The following is a 17,779-nucleotide window of genomic DNA, read 5'->3' as shown; positions in this document are numbered from 1 at the left end:
ACATGACCACTGTTCTACCTTCCTAGTTGTATGTCACCCCTAGAAAACCTTTATGGATTCTTCTTTTTTTACACACTAATTTAGGATTAAACTTTTTAAAACAAGCTTTTGTTCTCTGCATGTGTGGGAAATATTGAAGGTATTAGCAGCTATTCGGAGTCCATCCTTCTACAGTAGGGTTTAATGTGAGAGTCTCTGCGTGTGACCGCTCCTCGAATCCTTTCCTGCAACCTCTGCTTGGTTTCTGGCCAGGAGGCAGTGCAAGGCACATTGGACCTTACAGATGAACAGCGCTAAATGTGCAGTAACAGCCTGAATTGCCTGCACCCAAAACGGAGGGGACGCATACAACTCTCTCCACTCGGAAATATGGCTGATCCTCAGCATTTGTACACCTCTTTTGTCCCCTGATCATCTGGAATTGCGTGGCTGCGCATGTGAGTTAGAGGCCTTGACTCCTTTAGAGTCATAGATATTGCCACCAGAGAGGTATCCAGAAGCCCGTTTATATGCGGTTCCTGCCCTGGTGAAGCTCGATGGCTGTTAAGGCCCCAGCACAGACAGTTGATTGCTAAATATATCTAAAGAAAGGACTTGTAGCTGAGTACAGCCTTCAGACCACTGGACACAGTCCTCTGTTAATGCATTAGTACTTATTGTTTATCCACTATTGGTGGAACTTTTGTTATATATTTATGATAAGCGACTGAGTCTTCCTTTTTGTTCTTTATGAAGGTTGTTTGAGCATTAGCCATGAGTGGCATCTCTTCTTCTGTCACGTATTGTAGAAGAAATTCCTGACAGCATGTAGAGGCGCTATATAAAATGTATTCTTTATTCTTCTCAAGCTTAAGAAAGGCCTCACGGCCAAAACGTTGCTGTTTCTGTGTGATGGGAGAATAAAGAATATATTTTATATAACACTTTTACGTGCTGCCAGGATTTTCTTCTACATTACGTGGACTTCTGTGGGAGTGCAGTTTGGACTCTTATCTGGCTATTGCATTTTGTGGTCCTACCCACATTGGGTTTTTCCGGTGCTGCTGACACCAGACGGTTGTAGCCCCCACTGCTCCAGCCATGGTTCCACCGGCAGCTTCCATGGTCGTAGCTCCCCTAGTGAATAGGGAATCGCCACAACTTCCACCTCGGCTCTATCACACACCATAATGCCAGGGCCACGTTATATGTCCTGATTTGTACAGATATAATTTTATTTAGCTTGGTTCTGAAAGGTCCCTTTACACAGGACGACTGTCAGACTCCATATATGCCTGACAGCCGGCCCATCACCATTGTGCATTCACAGTCATTCAGAAAACAGAGGTGGAGCTGCTGAAGATCTCGTCTGGCCGCCTGACTCCATTCACTACAGACAGACAGTAGTACATAGATGACTGCTGCCTGTATACACGGGCCGATAGTCGCTTGGCTTTTAGCCCAGCTAAAAACTAAATGACTGACAAGTGAGCGATTTCTCATACAGTGCCCTGTCAGCACCGCATTTATACAGGACGACTATCACCTGAATTCGTTTTTTTGGGCAATAAGCACCCTGTGTAAGGGTGCATTAAGACTGAACCATTATCGCTAAAAATTAAATGGATCAAATGAGCGACAGTAAACAATAACACTGTACAACAAATTTATTAATAATTTTCGTAACAAAGTAATTGATATGTTTTTGTGAAGTTAAAACCTGCTGATTACACTGGTAAAACTGAATAATAGCCCTCACGTCTTATTTTCACATTATTTAACCCTTTAGTGACCAGACTTTATTTTTTTTTGTTTGTTTTAAAAAATCATAATGCCTTTATTTATCCATCGATGTAGCTGTATGAGGGCTTGTTTTAGCGGGATCAGTTGTTTTTTTTTCAAATGGTACTATTTTTAATGTACCATATAATGTACTGAAAAACTTTTAAAAAGTTCTAAGTGGAGTAAAAGGAAAAAAAACTGAAATTCTGCCATTTTTCACTGCACCTTGTTTCTACGGCCCACGAAATGCAACAAAAATGACGTGATAACTTTATTCTATGGATAAGTACGATTACTACAATACGAAACTTATGTAGTGGTTTGTTTTTTTTCGCTGTACTATTATTTTTTCGTCCACAATGTTGTGCAAAGGCTCATTCCTTGGTGGGACATCTTGTAGTTTGCGTTGGCACCATTTTGGAATACATACATTTTTAAAATCATTTTTTATTGCATTTTTTCTTGGAGACAGAATGACCAAAAAAGCACATTTCTGACGTTCTTCATTTTTTTTCGGACAACGTTTATCGTATGGGGTAAATAATGCATTTCTTTGATAGAGCGGACTTTTACGGACACAGCGATACTAAACATGTATTTTTGTTTTTATGATTTTGATTCTTCTATTTAGTCCAACCAATGACCTGTGAAAACACAGTTCATAGTTGCATAATCACTTTTGTTCTTTTTATTAAGCGAGGTTAATGGCGAGCCGACTGGACTAATTGTATAGGAATATTTCCAAAATATACAACACAACGGCAATTGGATTACATTATTCCCCATAACTGGAAAACCTTACGTGGCAGAAAAAACGGATATCCTATTTGAATTCAGCGCACTAAAGTTACTATAAGCCGCCTATCTGCTTATTGGTTACGAATCTTGTATTGCACAGTGCAATTGTTCGATTTAAATGCAGGCAACGACTGCCCGACGAACAAGAATCATTCACTTTATTCACTTATTGCTACGTTTAAACAGCAATCGTTCAGACCTTGTATTCGCTTATACAATGGATGTGACAGACTAAGCAATTCTCGTTTGAACAAGCCAATGATGATCTGCCTGTCTATACAGGCTGCGCTAGAGCAAACAATCAAGCGGTGACGTCACTCCCTAGTTCAAACGAGAATCTGCTCCTCTAAAAGGACCCTAAGGCTGGGTTCACACCTGACGGATATGCCGTGGAAATTACGTCTGGAATGTCTGTGTGGCAAAACTGCCCGCAGCTCCTAATCCCGGGATTAGCCAGCCATGTGGAAAGGATTTTGCAAAAATCTCTTCCACACGGAGCAGCCAATCCATTGTGGCAAAGCCGGGCGAAACCGGCGATGTGGTGCGGAATTGACAGCCACAGTATGTCAATTCTTCTTTTTTTTTTTTTCTGTTGCGGCCTTACTACTCTCTATGGGGAGAGAAAGCGGCAACGGAATGCCGTCTGCCGAACCGCTCCAAAACCCGCGACTCTCCCAGCGGAAATCTCGTGGCTTTTCGGTGCGGCCAAGCCGCGAGATTTCTGTGGCAAATCCGCCCCGTGTGAACACAGCCTTAAGGTACCATACATGTAATGTGTTGGGCAATCAAGGTAGTTTATTTACACAATGAATGACTTTACAATAGGTTTTGTTATGTTACGACAAGAGAACAATAGCTTTTTAATAACTCAAGATAAGATAACTATCTGTGCTTTCAATTTGCTGCATCTATAAAACCATAGAATTCCTAAAGGGTGTACTTACTTTTTTTTCATGACTTTATTTTATAGCAGGAAACTTTTTGTACTATATTTTTTTTCTTGCTGGTTGTTTTTAACTTTTTGCACATTTTGAAAGTTTCATTCCAGCTCCCAGGAACTGAGGGGCCAATATTTTTCATGTTAAATCGTTTTAATTAAAATGTAAAAAAAAAAGGATTGATTGGCCACCTTTAAATAATTATCTGATTGCTTAAAATATTAAGCTCTGGTAACATGGCTGGGTGCTTTCATGTTCCTAGGAGTGTGACTGCTTCTTTAAACCCATATCCTAATGCCTTCAGTAGGTAAAAGCTATTTAATTCAAGGGCACGGCCCCGCAGTGCATTACCACAGCGAGCTTGTTAGTTTAGTAGTGAGAGAACATTTCCTGCTGACAGATCTGCGACATCTGAGGAGAAATGTGGAAAAAACCTGCAGGCCAGCGACAGCCTTATATGTGCGAGTGTGTGCGTGCTTTTTTTTTTTTCCGCCTTTATTTAATTTAGCATTTGGGGGTCTTGCGGACACATACATAAGCTTTAGTGAGCTTCCTGGTGCAGGGGCTTGCTGTCATTTGTAAAATATTCTGGCCAATTAGCTAATAGAGTGCTCAGGTTTCTTGTGTTTTGATACAGTAATACTAAGTACATTGTAAAGGCCAATTACACAAATCATCCCCATATGCCGAAACCAGAGTCTCGTTATGGACTGTATTTATGAATCCTGTGTGAGGAAATGTGCCCACAGGCGATTTGGACCATGTGCGAAAACAGAGCCAATGGGATTGTCAGGGAAGAATCTTTGCAACCCACGGAAATCCTCTCGCATCTCTCTGCAAGGAGCCCATTGTGCTGGGTGCCAGGTTGCTGATTAAAGGCACATTACCCAGAATCCTCTTAAACCCACGTATGAAGCTCGGAGCAAATAACATCTCCCCCACCATCACAGGCAGGAAAACACAGCATTAGCGGAACACCTGAACCAGACGAAAAACTTCTTAACAACTGTATTGCTCCCAGTGGAAGCCGCTTGTTGGGGCAATGAGGAGATGTGTTTTTTCTTCTCAAGAAGGAGGTCAGGATTAATGTTCGGGCAAAGGCGTGCTAAGCTTTAAGCTGTTTTTCTTCTGAGAGGTGTACCTCATTGTATGGTACAGGTGCAGACAAAAATACAGTTCCCCGATGAAGATTATTTTTAGCATAAGGCGTCACGCTTGCTCTGGGCAAATGCATTTTATCTCCCGATAGTTTACCCACCTCTTCAGAGGACTTTCTCCGGTTTTGGAACTGGAGACCACTACTTAGGTGTTGGCAGGACTCCACCCAGCTGTGGTTTCACGGTTATCTTCCTGAGCTTTTAACTCTGTCTATCATTTGTAATTATGGGATGATGTTTTTGGAGGAGGAAACTTTTGCCAGAATTTGGAATGCTCAATGTAAATTTCTTGCATTTGCGTTGCACTTTCTCATAGGATTTTCTACGTGTCATTGCTTATCTAGGATGCAAGGCTGGAGTTCTTAAGGAAGTTTACAATTGGCTTGGCCTCTGGGACGCTAGCTTCCATCATTAACATCCCATTTGATGTGGCCAAGAGTCGGATTCAGGGGCCACAGCCAGAACCGGGAGTCATTAAATATCGCAGCTGTTGGAAGACAATGGTTACAGTTTATAAAGAAGAAGGGTATGAAGAATTTTTTTTCACTTTTCTGCTTTAATACATTGTTTGGTTAATTATTAGCATTCGGTTTGCTTTTTATTTACTATTTGCAATAAAATTCCAATAATCTGGTATGTTTGTGGTCGAAAATCCCTGACCAGGGGAAGTTGCGACAGCAACAACTTCTGCTGCTATTTTCCTTAGAAAAGAGTGGCTTGGTTGAAGTAGAATGACACCTTACTCCAATGTTTCCAAACTCCGGTCCCCAAGGTACCACTACAGGTCATGTTTTGTGGATTTCTTCAGTATTGCACATGTGATGTAATTATAGTCAGTGCCTCAGACATTGCCACAGGTCCTCTTACTATAGGATATCCTCAAAACATGACCTGTTGGGGTGCCTTGAAGACTGGAGCTTGGAAGCACTGCCTTACTCAATCATCTTGGCGGCCTTTTGAGTTACTTGTGTAGTAGTACTAAATTATGTTTATGATTATTACGTTTGTGATTTTGATAGTTGTATGAGACCTAGGCATCACAGGGCCCATATACAATCCACTAGAGCCATGATACACTTGGATTGGGTTATAAATTGTATTTAGGGAGAGCCTGTCACTTGCATTTTTTATGACTTGCACCCCTTCTAGTGAATGTCCCCCACAGTGCCCAAATGTCTGCCCATATTCAATAATAAGGCTTCTAGGCTGCAAGATAACATAAAGACCTACTAGTGTTGCATTATAGAGACCATCAGTAATATATCTTTGGGAGGGGGGGCACCCACTGATAGGATTAGTAGGTGATTCCTAAACAAAATATAGGCTGCCTTAAAAAGCTCTCTTACGCTGAAGGCAACTTGAAGACGTTGTCCACTTGTAAGGCTGGCTTTCCTCAGAATAGGTCCTCAATAGTAGATTTGCATGGTGCTTTCATCAGGGACCCCTACCAATCAGCTGTTTGCCAGGCCAATGCACTTGTGCAGTAAACGGATTTCTACAGAAAGCAGACTGCTGAATTTCCACTGTAGTGGCCAGGCTTGGTATTGCAGACAAGATTAATTTCAATGGAACCTTGTCTTGCAATATAAAGTCTGGCCCTTGTAGAAATCATCAGTAGCCTGCTGAACAGCTGAATGGCAAGGGTTCCACGTGATGGACCCCTGCCTATTTACTAATGATGACTTGAGGATTGGCCATCACTAATTTACAACTAGACAACCGCTTTAAAGAGGGGGAACAACTTCAGATTTCTTGGATTCTTGCACTTTTATCAGATCCCCGCTGCTTTTAAAGGGAAGCTATCACCAGGTTCATGCTGCAGTTTCCTACGCCTGTCTTACACAGCAGTAAGATGCATTAATTTTTCAAAAAACACGTACCTCTTAATACATCTGGAATATCTAACAGTGGTTCATTCACCAGAAATCGAATTTTTGCCAGTATGGGTTGGTGTAGATTTGCACCATAATGTTCACCATTTTCTTGCTTAAATTGCAATAAATATATTCGGCTGTAAGTGACTATGCCCCCTTCACTAAGCCATTCCCACTCTTTGCATTTTTTTTTTTTGCTCAAAAATGTTTGCACCAAACTTTGTCACTTTTACTTTCCGGAAAACTGGTGCAAGCACCATGAAAAATCTGAATATGCCCTAATTGGGGTAAGTGGATATAAGAAAAGGGAGTCCCAAATTCCATAAAACTCAAAGTATAGAAAGGCATAGCTCCACAATATTAAAGCAACCCTGTGGTTTCAGGACAAAATTCTGTCTGGATGGGGAGGGGATATATTACCTGCAGTTGTTTTTCTCTATCATTGATTCAATTCTACAGTTCCAGGTCCCATATTCAACCATCCAAGTTGGCCAAGACGATCTTCACTCTTAATCCCCACAGTGCAATAGTTGTGATAGACTACCAATACACTGAATCTTCTCTCTAATTGGCCCAATCTGCTCACATGATCAGCAATGACCAATCAGAGAGCAGTGCACAGTGTGCATTAGGTAGTTAGAAAATTGCTGCGACCATCTTGGAAGGCCAGAGGAGCAGCAGAAAAGAACAATGGCAGGTACTACGCCCTCCTCCCCCCTGTTTCCTGGCACAGAATTTTGTCCCAAAACCGAAGGGTCACTATCCTTTAACAAACACTGCAAGCTATCCTACAGTTTATGATCACTTATAATATTCTTTGGCTTCCGACCCACCAACTGAGAACCCTTGTGTACAATTGTCCAAGCCCAATATGAATACTTCTCTATTGCTTCCTCTTTGCATTATTACATTATTAAACATGTGTACTAATATAATGTATAACACCTGTTTTCCATGTCTTTTAGGTTCCTGGCTCTCTACAAAGGTCTTCTTCCAAAGATCATGCGGCTCGGACCTGGTAATTCCCGTCCTAATTATCCTCGTTAGCAGTTGTATATGAAGTCATTCTACAGTCGGTAATCGGATCTTTATTAGGTGTTATCATTATTTGCGGCACTATAATTACAATTTTGTACAAAAAAGCTGCAGGACATTATTCTCAATTAGCCGCCGGTTTATGTATCAAGCTGATTAATAGCTTCATTTAGCATTAGTAATTTACTGTTCCATCTGCTCAGGTCTAGACCAAGAGCTGGGGCCATGTTTTATGAAGGCTGAAAACTTAAAAGGGAATCTTCATTCACATCTCTAACCTGAGAGGAGTATTTGTATCGGTAGGCGCTAGTAGAGGAGCTGCCGTTTCCTCCACCTGTGTACACCTACTTTTGCATTTTTCCTTATTTGTGTCTTGTCAGAGTCAAGAATTTCAGGTTGATTTTTGGCACTGATGTCATATTGCGCAAACTTGTTCAGTTTGGTAACTGTCAAGTAGCTTTGGGATTTTGCTCTCCATTGTCCACTAAATGCACACCCCAGGTTATTTGAGTATGGATTTATTTATTTTTCCTCTGTGTTTGCAAGAATGTTACATAATGAATTGGGATTTAAAACCACAGAGATCTCGTAAATTCAAAGCTTTCTAAATGAAATGCATAACTACCAGCGTTCTTATGCTGGAGGTGGTTTATTTACAGCCAGTGCCTTTGATGGGATGGCGTTTGAGTCATACATGTACGTGGCCATATGACAGATCTGTGTTCTATAGGGTTCATAATATGGTGCCTATAGTCCTCTGCTTTTATGGGGTACAGATGTAGAAAAGTTTAACTTGACTCTTCATGTGTTATAGGGGCTTTCTTGGCAAAAGCTATTTATTACCTTTCCTCAGGATAGGTCATAAATAGTTAATCACCAGGCACCTGCTGCTCGGGATCCCTGGTGGGCATGTGATTGCCCATCCCATGGTGTGCATCATAGGGGATGGCAGCAGAAGTGTCCTAGCTAACTTTACTCTCATTGAATTCAATGGGAGCTGAAGCTGGCAATACACTTCCGACATTTCAGCCTCCGACATCGGGAATGGCCGCACTAGCTAGGATGCATGTCTAGCTAGCTATACTGACAGACGGCCAAACAATTAGCTCATCGCTTGACCTGCTGTCAGTGTCACAGAATGCTATGTCAGTCAAGTTAAACTTTGATATATCTGTATGCCATGTTATAGAGGTAGTGTCCTCTTGAGGCAGTACTTTAGAAGGTGTCCAACATAGCCCCAAATGGTTTTTCACTGGTGAGTGGGTTGTGCAACGTCGTCCAGTCATGCTGTAAATACTTGCTATAAGGCTTTCTACTACTCTACTCCCTAATGATTTCGATACTTTATCTGCTAGTGACAATGGCTTTGAATGTCTTAAAATGCAAGACAAATGTAACACTGAAACAACGGTCACAGCCATAGGAACATATCAGGTCATAGAATGTGTACGCTCAGCATAACCCATACATGTAAACCTCGGGTATTAGGGTTTTGAGGGCAGCTCTGAAGATATACACAACAAATGTATTGTTTTCTTATCTGGTACATTATGTCTTGAAAGACTCTAAACTGCCCCCATGGCGTTTTTGTCTGGTATGTGTTACCTGTATTTTCTTCCTCGCCCACATTCCCTTCCTAATGTAAGCATTGAGCAAAAGCATGCAAATAAATGACTGAAGCACAATTCATGTCCCTGTTATGTTGTATCTGCAGGAGGAGCAGTGATGCTATTAGTGTATGAATATTCCTATGCCTGGCTACAGAAGCATTGGTGATCTGGACAGAGCTGCAATCTGCCCTTCTGTGAGAACCGACTGCACCGTGTCCTCAGAAGGTGGAAGCTACAGAAGACTGACATCATGGAAATTGACATGAACTACTGAAATTCTCAATGGAATATACAAAAACAATTATGTTGAGTATTATAGGTGTTCTGCATACTTTAACATTAATGACCTATTCTTAAAGCGGTTGTGCCAAGTTCTAAAGTTATTCCCTATCCGCAAACTAGGGGATAACCTTATGATTTAACTGCTTAAACCCTGACTGATCCCGAAAATAGCTGTTTGGTCAGTCCCCAAGTGAATGGAGCTGTGGTCACGTAGATGCTCCAATGACACTTCAATGACTGTGCTGCTAGATTGCTAAAGTGCTTGAGCTCAGTAATCTCTGCTGCTGTCCTTGATGTGAATGGAGCGGAGACGTACTTGTGTGACCTCCGTTTTTTTAACTCATAGACCAACCAGTCTCCCATTCCTGGAATCGGTGGGGTCCCAGCAATCAGACCCCCACCAGTCATAAAGGTATCCTCTACCAGACGGATAGAAGATAACTTTATAAGTTGACACAACCCCTTTAACACTATTTGATTGCACACAATGAACGTACCAAAGGCTCCTATGATCACCCTGATCTCCTTGTAGGTGTTGGTAGTAATTGCACCTTATTCTTCCCTACCAATGTGCAGCTGCTTTCATCTGAAAAATGACACATGGTATATATTATAAAGTGAGACACTCAATATAATATGTTGTATATTAGTGGGGTTCCCCTTTGAAAGATGAAATATGAATATTTTTGATCCACTAAGAAATAACTCAGGATGTCATTATAAATCATGTATACAGCATTGTAATAGAACGAAAAATTGTTGTCTTCCCAAACTTGCAGTTTAACATAATTGATCATTACTATTATAATAAACGGGTTGTCCTGGATTAGAAAAATATATCTGCTTCCTTCCAAAGATAATGGCACACCAGTCCACAGGTTGTGTGATATTACAGCTCACTTAAAAGGTTTTCTCCTAGGGACTTAAAATTGCTTCACAACCACTCTTTACTTCTTGTTTGCTGTTAACCAGGACCTGAGACTACTGCAACCAATCACTGGCCCCAGCGGTGAACTTCTATAAGCAGTGATTGGCTGCAGCAGTCACATGTCCTGGTCAACAGCAACGAGGAAGAACAGAGTGGCTGTGCAGCAATTTTAAGTTGTGGGAAACCCCCCTTGAAGGGAATCTGTCATCAGAAAATCAACTATCCTATAAATCACATTTTTGTGTTAAATATATTAATGTTTTTTTTTGACAAGTTTTCTTTTTACCTTTTAATCACTATTTTCATTTAAAGAAAAATCCTAAAATCCTGCACTTTTCACACTGAGCACAGAGCCTAATGCTAGTCTGTCACTTCCTGATATTTATAAAGAAAACTTTTCAGCAATCATCTCACTAACTTTGCAAGCAGGATTTCACTGAAAGCTAGCACCTTTATGTAGATAACACAGTATTCACCATTTACTATAGGTATAAGCTGTGACTATCTACTCCTCCTCACTGCACAATCACGTCTGCAGAGATGACAGAACAGTTCTAGAACAGTCTCCCATACAAGTTAGAGTCACCTCCTGTTCATTGTGTGAATGGCCCATGATGCCAAGTGATATTAAATGTAGTTCAGGAAAGATGGCTGCCCCAAAGTCATGTACAGACCAGAAAATAAAAAAATGTACAATCAGAAAATAAAAACAGATTAGAAAATGGAATGTGTTGCATTATTTTTAATTAATACAAACAAATTTTGGTAATATAGTCCCTTTAAGGAGTTTGGAGCTGAGCTGCAATACCACATAAAACCCATAGACACACGTGGTGCTGTTCCTGGAAGAAAGCAACCATGTTTTCCTAATTGTAACTAACCCCTTTAAGAAAGATTCTTTCACTATAATGACCTGTATTTTGACTCTTCACCTCTTTTTGTAACGGGTATACATTGTTGATGTGCCTGAGGAGGTCAATAAAAGGTTGGTGAGATTGTTTTTAGAATTCTTGTGTGGACTTGTATGTGAGATCCATTTACCAGCATGTGTGTCAGACACCCTCATCCTTCTTATGTGCAGACATTTACTAGACTGACGAACTGCTTGCCATGCACATCCTTATATCTTTCACCTATTGTATATTTTTATGTATGTCTAATACAATCATATACATCACACACATTATTTATTTTAAGGAATCCTTAATTCCAGGGTGCTGTGTATATGAAAACACGGGATTAAGTACATTACAGAAGAACAGTAACAATAAACCTGAACTAAATGACTAAGAGCCCTTTTACACAGAGTGATTTTGCCTACGAGGGCTTACAGTCTACAAGGAGACAATAAGTTGAGGGTAAGGGTCCTTTTACATGGGACAACTGTTGGGCTCTTTAAGCGTTCAACAGTTGTCCCAGTGATAATTGCTCCTGTGCTTTCACACAGAAGCAATCACTGCTCAGTGATTGGAGGCAGAATGGGCTGGAGATTACTTCAGCTGCCCACCTACATTTGCAGTAAACCGATCGCCATTTGATTTTTGTGTCTGCAGAAACTGAACAATGAACGAATTATCATTTGTCATTCAGTCACTGCCGGCATTTACACTGAATAATTGTTTAGATTCCCGTGATTCAGTGTGAATCTGAACACTAATTGTTTAGTGTAAAAGGGCCCCAAGAAGTGCTTATGTTGTGGTATCAACAGGGTTACAATTGATTCCAGGCTTTTCTGAAGATGTGGGTTTTTAGGTTCCCTTTTCAAGCTTTTCCTGTGCTGGGGTAGCAAGTTCCAGAGTATGGGTGATGCACAGGAGAAGTCTTGGAGATCATTGCTTGAGGAGCAGACTAGAAGAGAGCAAAAGAGTGGAGGGAGGTTTTGCAGTTACCGGAGATTGGGGGCGATATCAGGATATTAGGTCAGACATGTAGAGAGGAGACAGGTTGTAGCCTTTTATGTCTTTGATAATATCTGGAATCAGATTCTCTTGGCAATACATAGCTAATGAAATGGCTGACAGAGGGAAGAGGCAGAGCAGTAATGCAGGGAGAGGTGGATTATGTCAAGCAGCAGAGTTGAGAACAGATTGGAGGGGAGCAAAAATGTTGGAGGCCACAGAGAATGTTACCGTATTCCAAGCAGGAGATAAGGGCATGCACTAGGGTTTTTGTTGACATAGAGTTGAGGAAAGATCGTATGTGAGAGATGTTTTAGACTTGGAGATGGCAGGAGGTACCTAGGGCTTGTATGTGCAGTTTGAAGGTCAGGATCAAATGTTACATCAAGACAGCAGACTTGTGGGAATGTTGAGTGAGATGGAGGAAAGATGATGAGTTCAGTTTTCTTCATGCTTAATTTTAAAAAGTGTGAAGAGAAGGAGACTATGACCAATAGACACTTTGGGACTCTGGGTAGTAAAATGTTAACATCTGGGCCACAGAGTTAGGTTTGAGTATCATCAGTTTAGAGATGATTGTGACAGCCATAGGATTCTATGAAGTGTCCTATGCCAAAGGTGTAGATAAAGATTAGGAGAGCCCAGGACAGAGCCATGGGAACACCAACCAAGAGAGGGCGAGGCAAGGATTTGATGTGTGAGTGGGAGACACTAAATGTTCAGTCACTGAGGTACGATGAGATCCACTAAAGACCAAGACTGTTATGCCAAGGGAGGACAGAGATTGTAACAGAAGAGGAATGGTTAACTCTGTCAAAGACACAGGTCTAAAAGGAAGAGCATGGAATAACGTTTAGAGGCTTTTGCAGTTCGTAGATTGTTGGTGGCTTTGTTTAGTGCTGTTTCAGTAGGGTGGAGGGTTCAGAAGCCAGACTGTAGTTGGTGGAATAGCGAGTCAGATGAGAGATAGGAGGACAATTCAATGTGTATGTGTTGTTCCTCAGGCCTTACTGTAAATGGGAAAAGAGCAATGAGATGGTAGCTGGGCAGAGAGGATGGATCGAAGGATGGCTTGTTAAGGAATGGGAGTGATAGTTGGGTTTTCAAAGGATTATGGGAAGATGCTAATGGTCATTAAAAAGGGGAAAAGGTGGGTTAGAGTTAGGATAGACCGTGATAAAGTTGGGGATGACATGGGATCAAGTGCACTAGTGGTGAGGTGCAATTTTCGAGAGTAGAGTGGAAAGCTTTTCCTCGGTAATGGCAGAGAACGCTAAGGGAGGAGAGGACCAATTCTCTGTGTAGAGGGACTGTGGAGCTGTAGGTTGAAGCTTTCTGTGATATTAGTCTTGTGTTTGAAGTGGGTGGCAAAGTCCTTGGCTGAGATGAGAGATGCAGGAGGGGACATTGGGGAATGGAGAATGGAGTTAACCGTATTAACTTTCGTCTCCCACAATTAAAAAAACGAAGAAGTGAAGTAGTGCTGTTTGGCAGAAATGAGTACAGATTTGAAGTTGAAGACATTTATACATTGTGAAGTCTTTCTTGGAGTGGGTTTTCTTCCAACGCCTTTCTGCAACTCTGAAAGCTCATCTCTTTTTTTTTTTTTTTTGTCAAGTTGGTGTGCCAGGGTTGCCTGCTGATTCGTCAAATTCTTTTGTATTTGAGAGGAGGGACTGAGTTGAGTACTGAAGTAATTGTGGTGTTCTAAAGGGTAGTGTCTGTGTCTTTGTTATTGAGGGAAGAAATGGTAGAGAGTGGTAGGAGACAATCAGAGAGTGTACGATAATTAAGCTATTTGACGTTCCTGCAGGGTTTGTGCTAGTTTCTGGAGGAGGAGGCAGTTGGAGAGTAAAGGGAGAAGAATTTTGAGTAAGTTGTGCTCAGATTGGAGAGTTGAGTTTGGAATATTGGATAGGGAACAGAGGTGGATGAAAATAAGGTTCAGCATCTATCCACCTTTGTAAGTGGCAGCAGAGGACCACTGTGAAAAGCCAAAGGAAATTACTGCTAGGAATTTCAAAACAGCTGAATGGTATGTGTCAATAGGGATGTTGAAGTTGCCCATGATGATTGCAGGGGGTGTCAGTAGATAAGATGTCTAAGAGACAGTTAATGAGATGGTCAATAAAGGCTGTGGCAGGGCCTAGTGGTCTGTGGATGAAGATCACTTGGAGGTTAAGGGGAGAGTGAAACACTGGGCACACTGAAAACCCTTTTTTTTTTTTACATTTTTTTTTAAAATGGAGGATAAAGAAGGGTAGGGGTGCTATGGGATTGAAGGTGCAGTTCTTTGACAGAAAAAGGCCAAGTCTTCCACTATGTTGCCAGAGCAGGAAGTGTGGGTAAACTGAGGGTTAGCATAGACCAGTGATGTGTCAGGAGTCAGCCATATTTCTTTTAAGAGTTCTCGAATGTTGGGAAGTTTATTGTAGACAATGTGTGTTGTATAATGCTCCAGAGAGAGAGAGAGAGAGAGAGAGAGAAAGTGACTGGGGGAAAGGGGTCAAATAAATCTGAGGTTGGAGAAGTTACAGGCGTTAGCACAACTGGGTCAGTGACAGGAGGGGGTGAAATAGTAGGAATTTTCTGAGGGATCCCAGGATTGTACATCACCAGCAATGTGAGAAGAGGCAGAGAGAAGGATATAGGTGTGCATAGAATATGAACTGGTGGTATGTGTTTTGGGAGGGGATTTTATGGTAAAGAGAGAGGTCTACAACAGAAGTCAAATGAGTTGGTGAAAGAAGTGGAGAGTTTTTTTTTTACTAAGTGAAGGGATTTTGGGGTAGTTCAGTAGTTTCAGTGCAAAGCGGATTTAAACATTATGCTTTATTAATTTTGATAAGTCTTTAAGTGAAGATAGAAAATGTGTTTTAGATGTAGTTATTACTTTTACTTCTGGTCAAATTCTGTTATAATTCTGATGAGCACTTAAGTTGATGCACTGAGGGATGATGCCCAGGCTAAAGGCCTCCTGTCTTAAGCTGGCCATATACATTTAGATAAAAGTAGGTTGCTAATTGAACAACTATTGAATAAATGATCATCTGATGACCATTCATTACGGAGAACAGTAAGTTCCTGGAGACCAAGATATATATATATAGATATAGATATATATATATCCTATATATTAGGACAAGTACTAAGGGAACACTGTGTAGCCATAACTGGGTTTCCTATATAATAGGAGAATAAAGTCTCTTGACCCATTTGGCACTCCAGAAAGGAATATATGAGTTACCGACATCATACATTCATGCAACTCTCTCTATTGTAGTTTGTAGGACTTATGAAATGCCATCATCTATAATGGTGAGAACAAAATGCATTGTCTCCTTTTCTCTGGAGTGTTGAGTGGGAGGGAAGGTGACACCCATTCTCTCAATAGGTGGGGAGTCCTGGAAGTGGAACTTACGTTTATTATGGCATATACTTATGATATTCAACAAATGTCTCAGATGGAAATACCCTTGCGGGCCTTGGAAGTGATTCAGTATGGCAATGTGGCCCTCCGACCAGAAAAGGTTGTGCATGCCTGGTCTAACTTGTGTTTAAAAATGGCAGTAACAAGCAAGATGCATCTCTGAAATCAGGGAGCTGTGGAATCTTAAATATGTGTGCTCCTTGGGCAGAGCTAAATGATTCATTCAATACATGTTGCTAAGCAAACATATCTATTACCAGAGGTATTACTTTAATTTTGACTGTATTGTTTGGTGGCCTTATACCTAAATGAAAACTTGTGCTTAAAATGACCTTGTAATCTATAGCCCTGTATGTCCCAACTAAGGTACTGGTCAGGGATTTCTTGGAAAATGGCAACAGGATTCGTAACTTTTATAGTAGGAAAAAACGATTTCAGCCTGCTTAAAGAAGCCTTAGATGGGACAGTCAAATGGAGCATTTTGCAGGTAGAGGTTCCCCAGGGAGGAAAACATATAGGCTATATCTGTTATCTATATCACATTTCAGCTTTCCATGTGTTCTGAAGTCGCATTGATGTATAAAAAAAACTAAAAAATGTAGGGAAATTGAAGGTTGTGTTAATTTAGATGTAGGCAGTACAGCTTTGAGTTCATGCTAATATCTACATACATCCACAATTTTTGAGTAAAGAACATTGACTTCTGTTAATTCCATGATAGTAACTTTTTGTCCTTTGTTGCAGCAGATAGACGCTGAGCACTGTTGCTAAGTCTTTTGTCAACAAAGCACTCCCATATCCGTCTTCAGTCATAAATTCACTAATCTAGTGTCATTCAGTGAGTAAGGAGAATGTTTGTTTTTTATCCCCAAATGACCTTACTATTGTTTACTTTGTATATCATCTGCCATTTACAGTCCAATTTTCTTATTTTTCATTTTATCCCGATTCTTATGAAGATGACAGATGCAGCTGAATTGCTGAATTCACATCTATATATATAAAATTGAATGTATGTCTGTATGCGTGCGTGTCTGTCTGTCTGTCTGTCTGTTTGTCCTTTATGCGCTACTACACCATTCATCCGATCGCCATGAAACTTTGGGAAGTTGTTGAGTACACTCCTGGGAAGATTATAGGCATAGTACAACTATCCTACGATAAATGGCGCGCGTGCGAGCGTCGTCGACAGTTACGCCCCCCCCCCCACGTAGATCGTTCGATTTCCATCACTGCCACTAATTCTCTCACTTCCCAATGTCGTAGAATCATGAAATTTGGCACGAGCATTGGTTATGTCATAAATAGGAAAAGTTAATGGGTCCCAACTCGATTATTCAATTCTATGCGCCAAAGAATTAGCGTCCAAATTTTACGTACCGAATCGAATTCTCTCGCTTCCCAATGTAATAGAAAGGTGAAATTTGGCACGAGCATTGATTATGTCATAAATAGGAAAAGGTAATGGGTCCCAACTCGATTATTCAATTCTAAGCGCCAAAGAATTAGCGTCCAAATTTTACGTACGGAATGTAATTTTCTCGCTTCCCAATGTCATAGAAACTTGAAATTTGGCACGAGCATTGATTTATGTCATAAATAGGAAAAGCTAATGGGTCCCAACTCGATTATTCAATTCTATGCGCCAAAGAATTAGCGTCCAAATTTTACGTACGGAATCTAATTTTCTCACATAGAAACTTGAAATTTGGCACGGGCATTGAATATGTCATAAATAGGAAAAGCTAATGGGTCCCAACTCGATTATTCAATTCTATGCGCCAAAGAATTAGCGTCCAAATTTTACGTACCGAATGTAATTTTCTCACATAGAAACTTGAAATTTGGCACGAGCATTGATTATGTCATAAATAGGAAAAGGTAATGGGTCCCAACTCGATTATTCAATTCTAAGCGCCAAAGAATTAGCGTCTGTCATAAATAGGAAACGCTAATGGGTCCCAACTCGATTATTCAATTCTATGCGCCAAAGAATTAGCGTCCAAATTTTACGTACGGAATGTAATTTTCTCACATAGAAACTTGAAATTTGGCACGGGCATTGATT

General features: G+C 40.8%; 1 protein-coding gene across 4 annotated transcripts in view; it reads left to right on the top strand.

Moving 5' to 3' along the window:
- SLC25A21 (solute carrier family 25 member 21) overlaps positions 1-11,390 on the top strand; it is a 300,214-nt gene extending 288,824 nt beyond the window's left edge. For all 4 annotated transcript variants that reach the window (XM_066608449.1, XM_066608450.1, XM_066608451.1 and 1 more), the window contains exons 9-11: positions 4,999-5,180; positions 7,494-7,546; positions 9,278-11,390. In XM_066608449.1, coding sequence (XP_066464546.1) covers positions 4,999-5,180; positions 7,494-7,546; positions 9,278-9,339 — 297 coding nt within the window. In that variant the 3' untranslated portion in view covers positions 9,340-11,390. The remainder of the gene's footprint in view (positions 1-4,998; positions 5,181-7,493; positions 7,547-9,277) is intronic.
- The last annotated feature ends 6,389 nt before the right edge of the window (positions 11,391-17,779 follow it).

The sequence above is a fragment of the Eleutherodactylus coqui genome, chromosome 6 (genome assembly GCF_035609145.1).
Source record: "Eleutherodactylus coqui strain aEleCoq1 chromosome 6, aEleCoq1.hap1, whole genome shotgun sequence".
Taxonomy (NCBI): Eukaryota; Metazoa; Chordata; class Amphibia; order Anura; family Eleutherodactylidae; genus Eleutherodactylus; species Eleutherodactylus coqui.
This window is presented reverse-complemented; position numbering and strand designations above follow the sequence as displayed.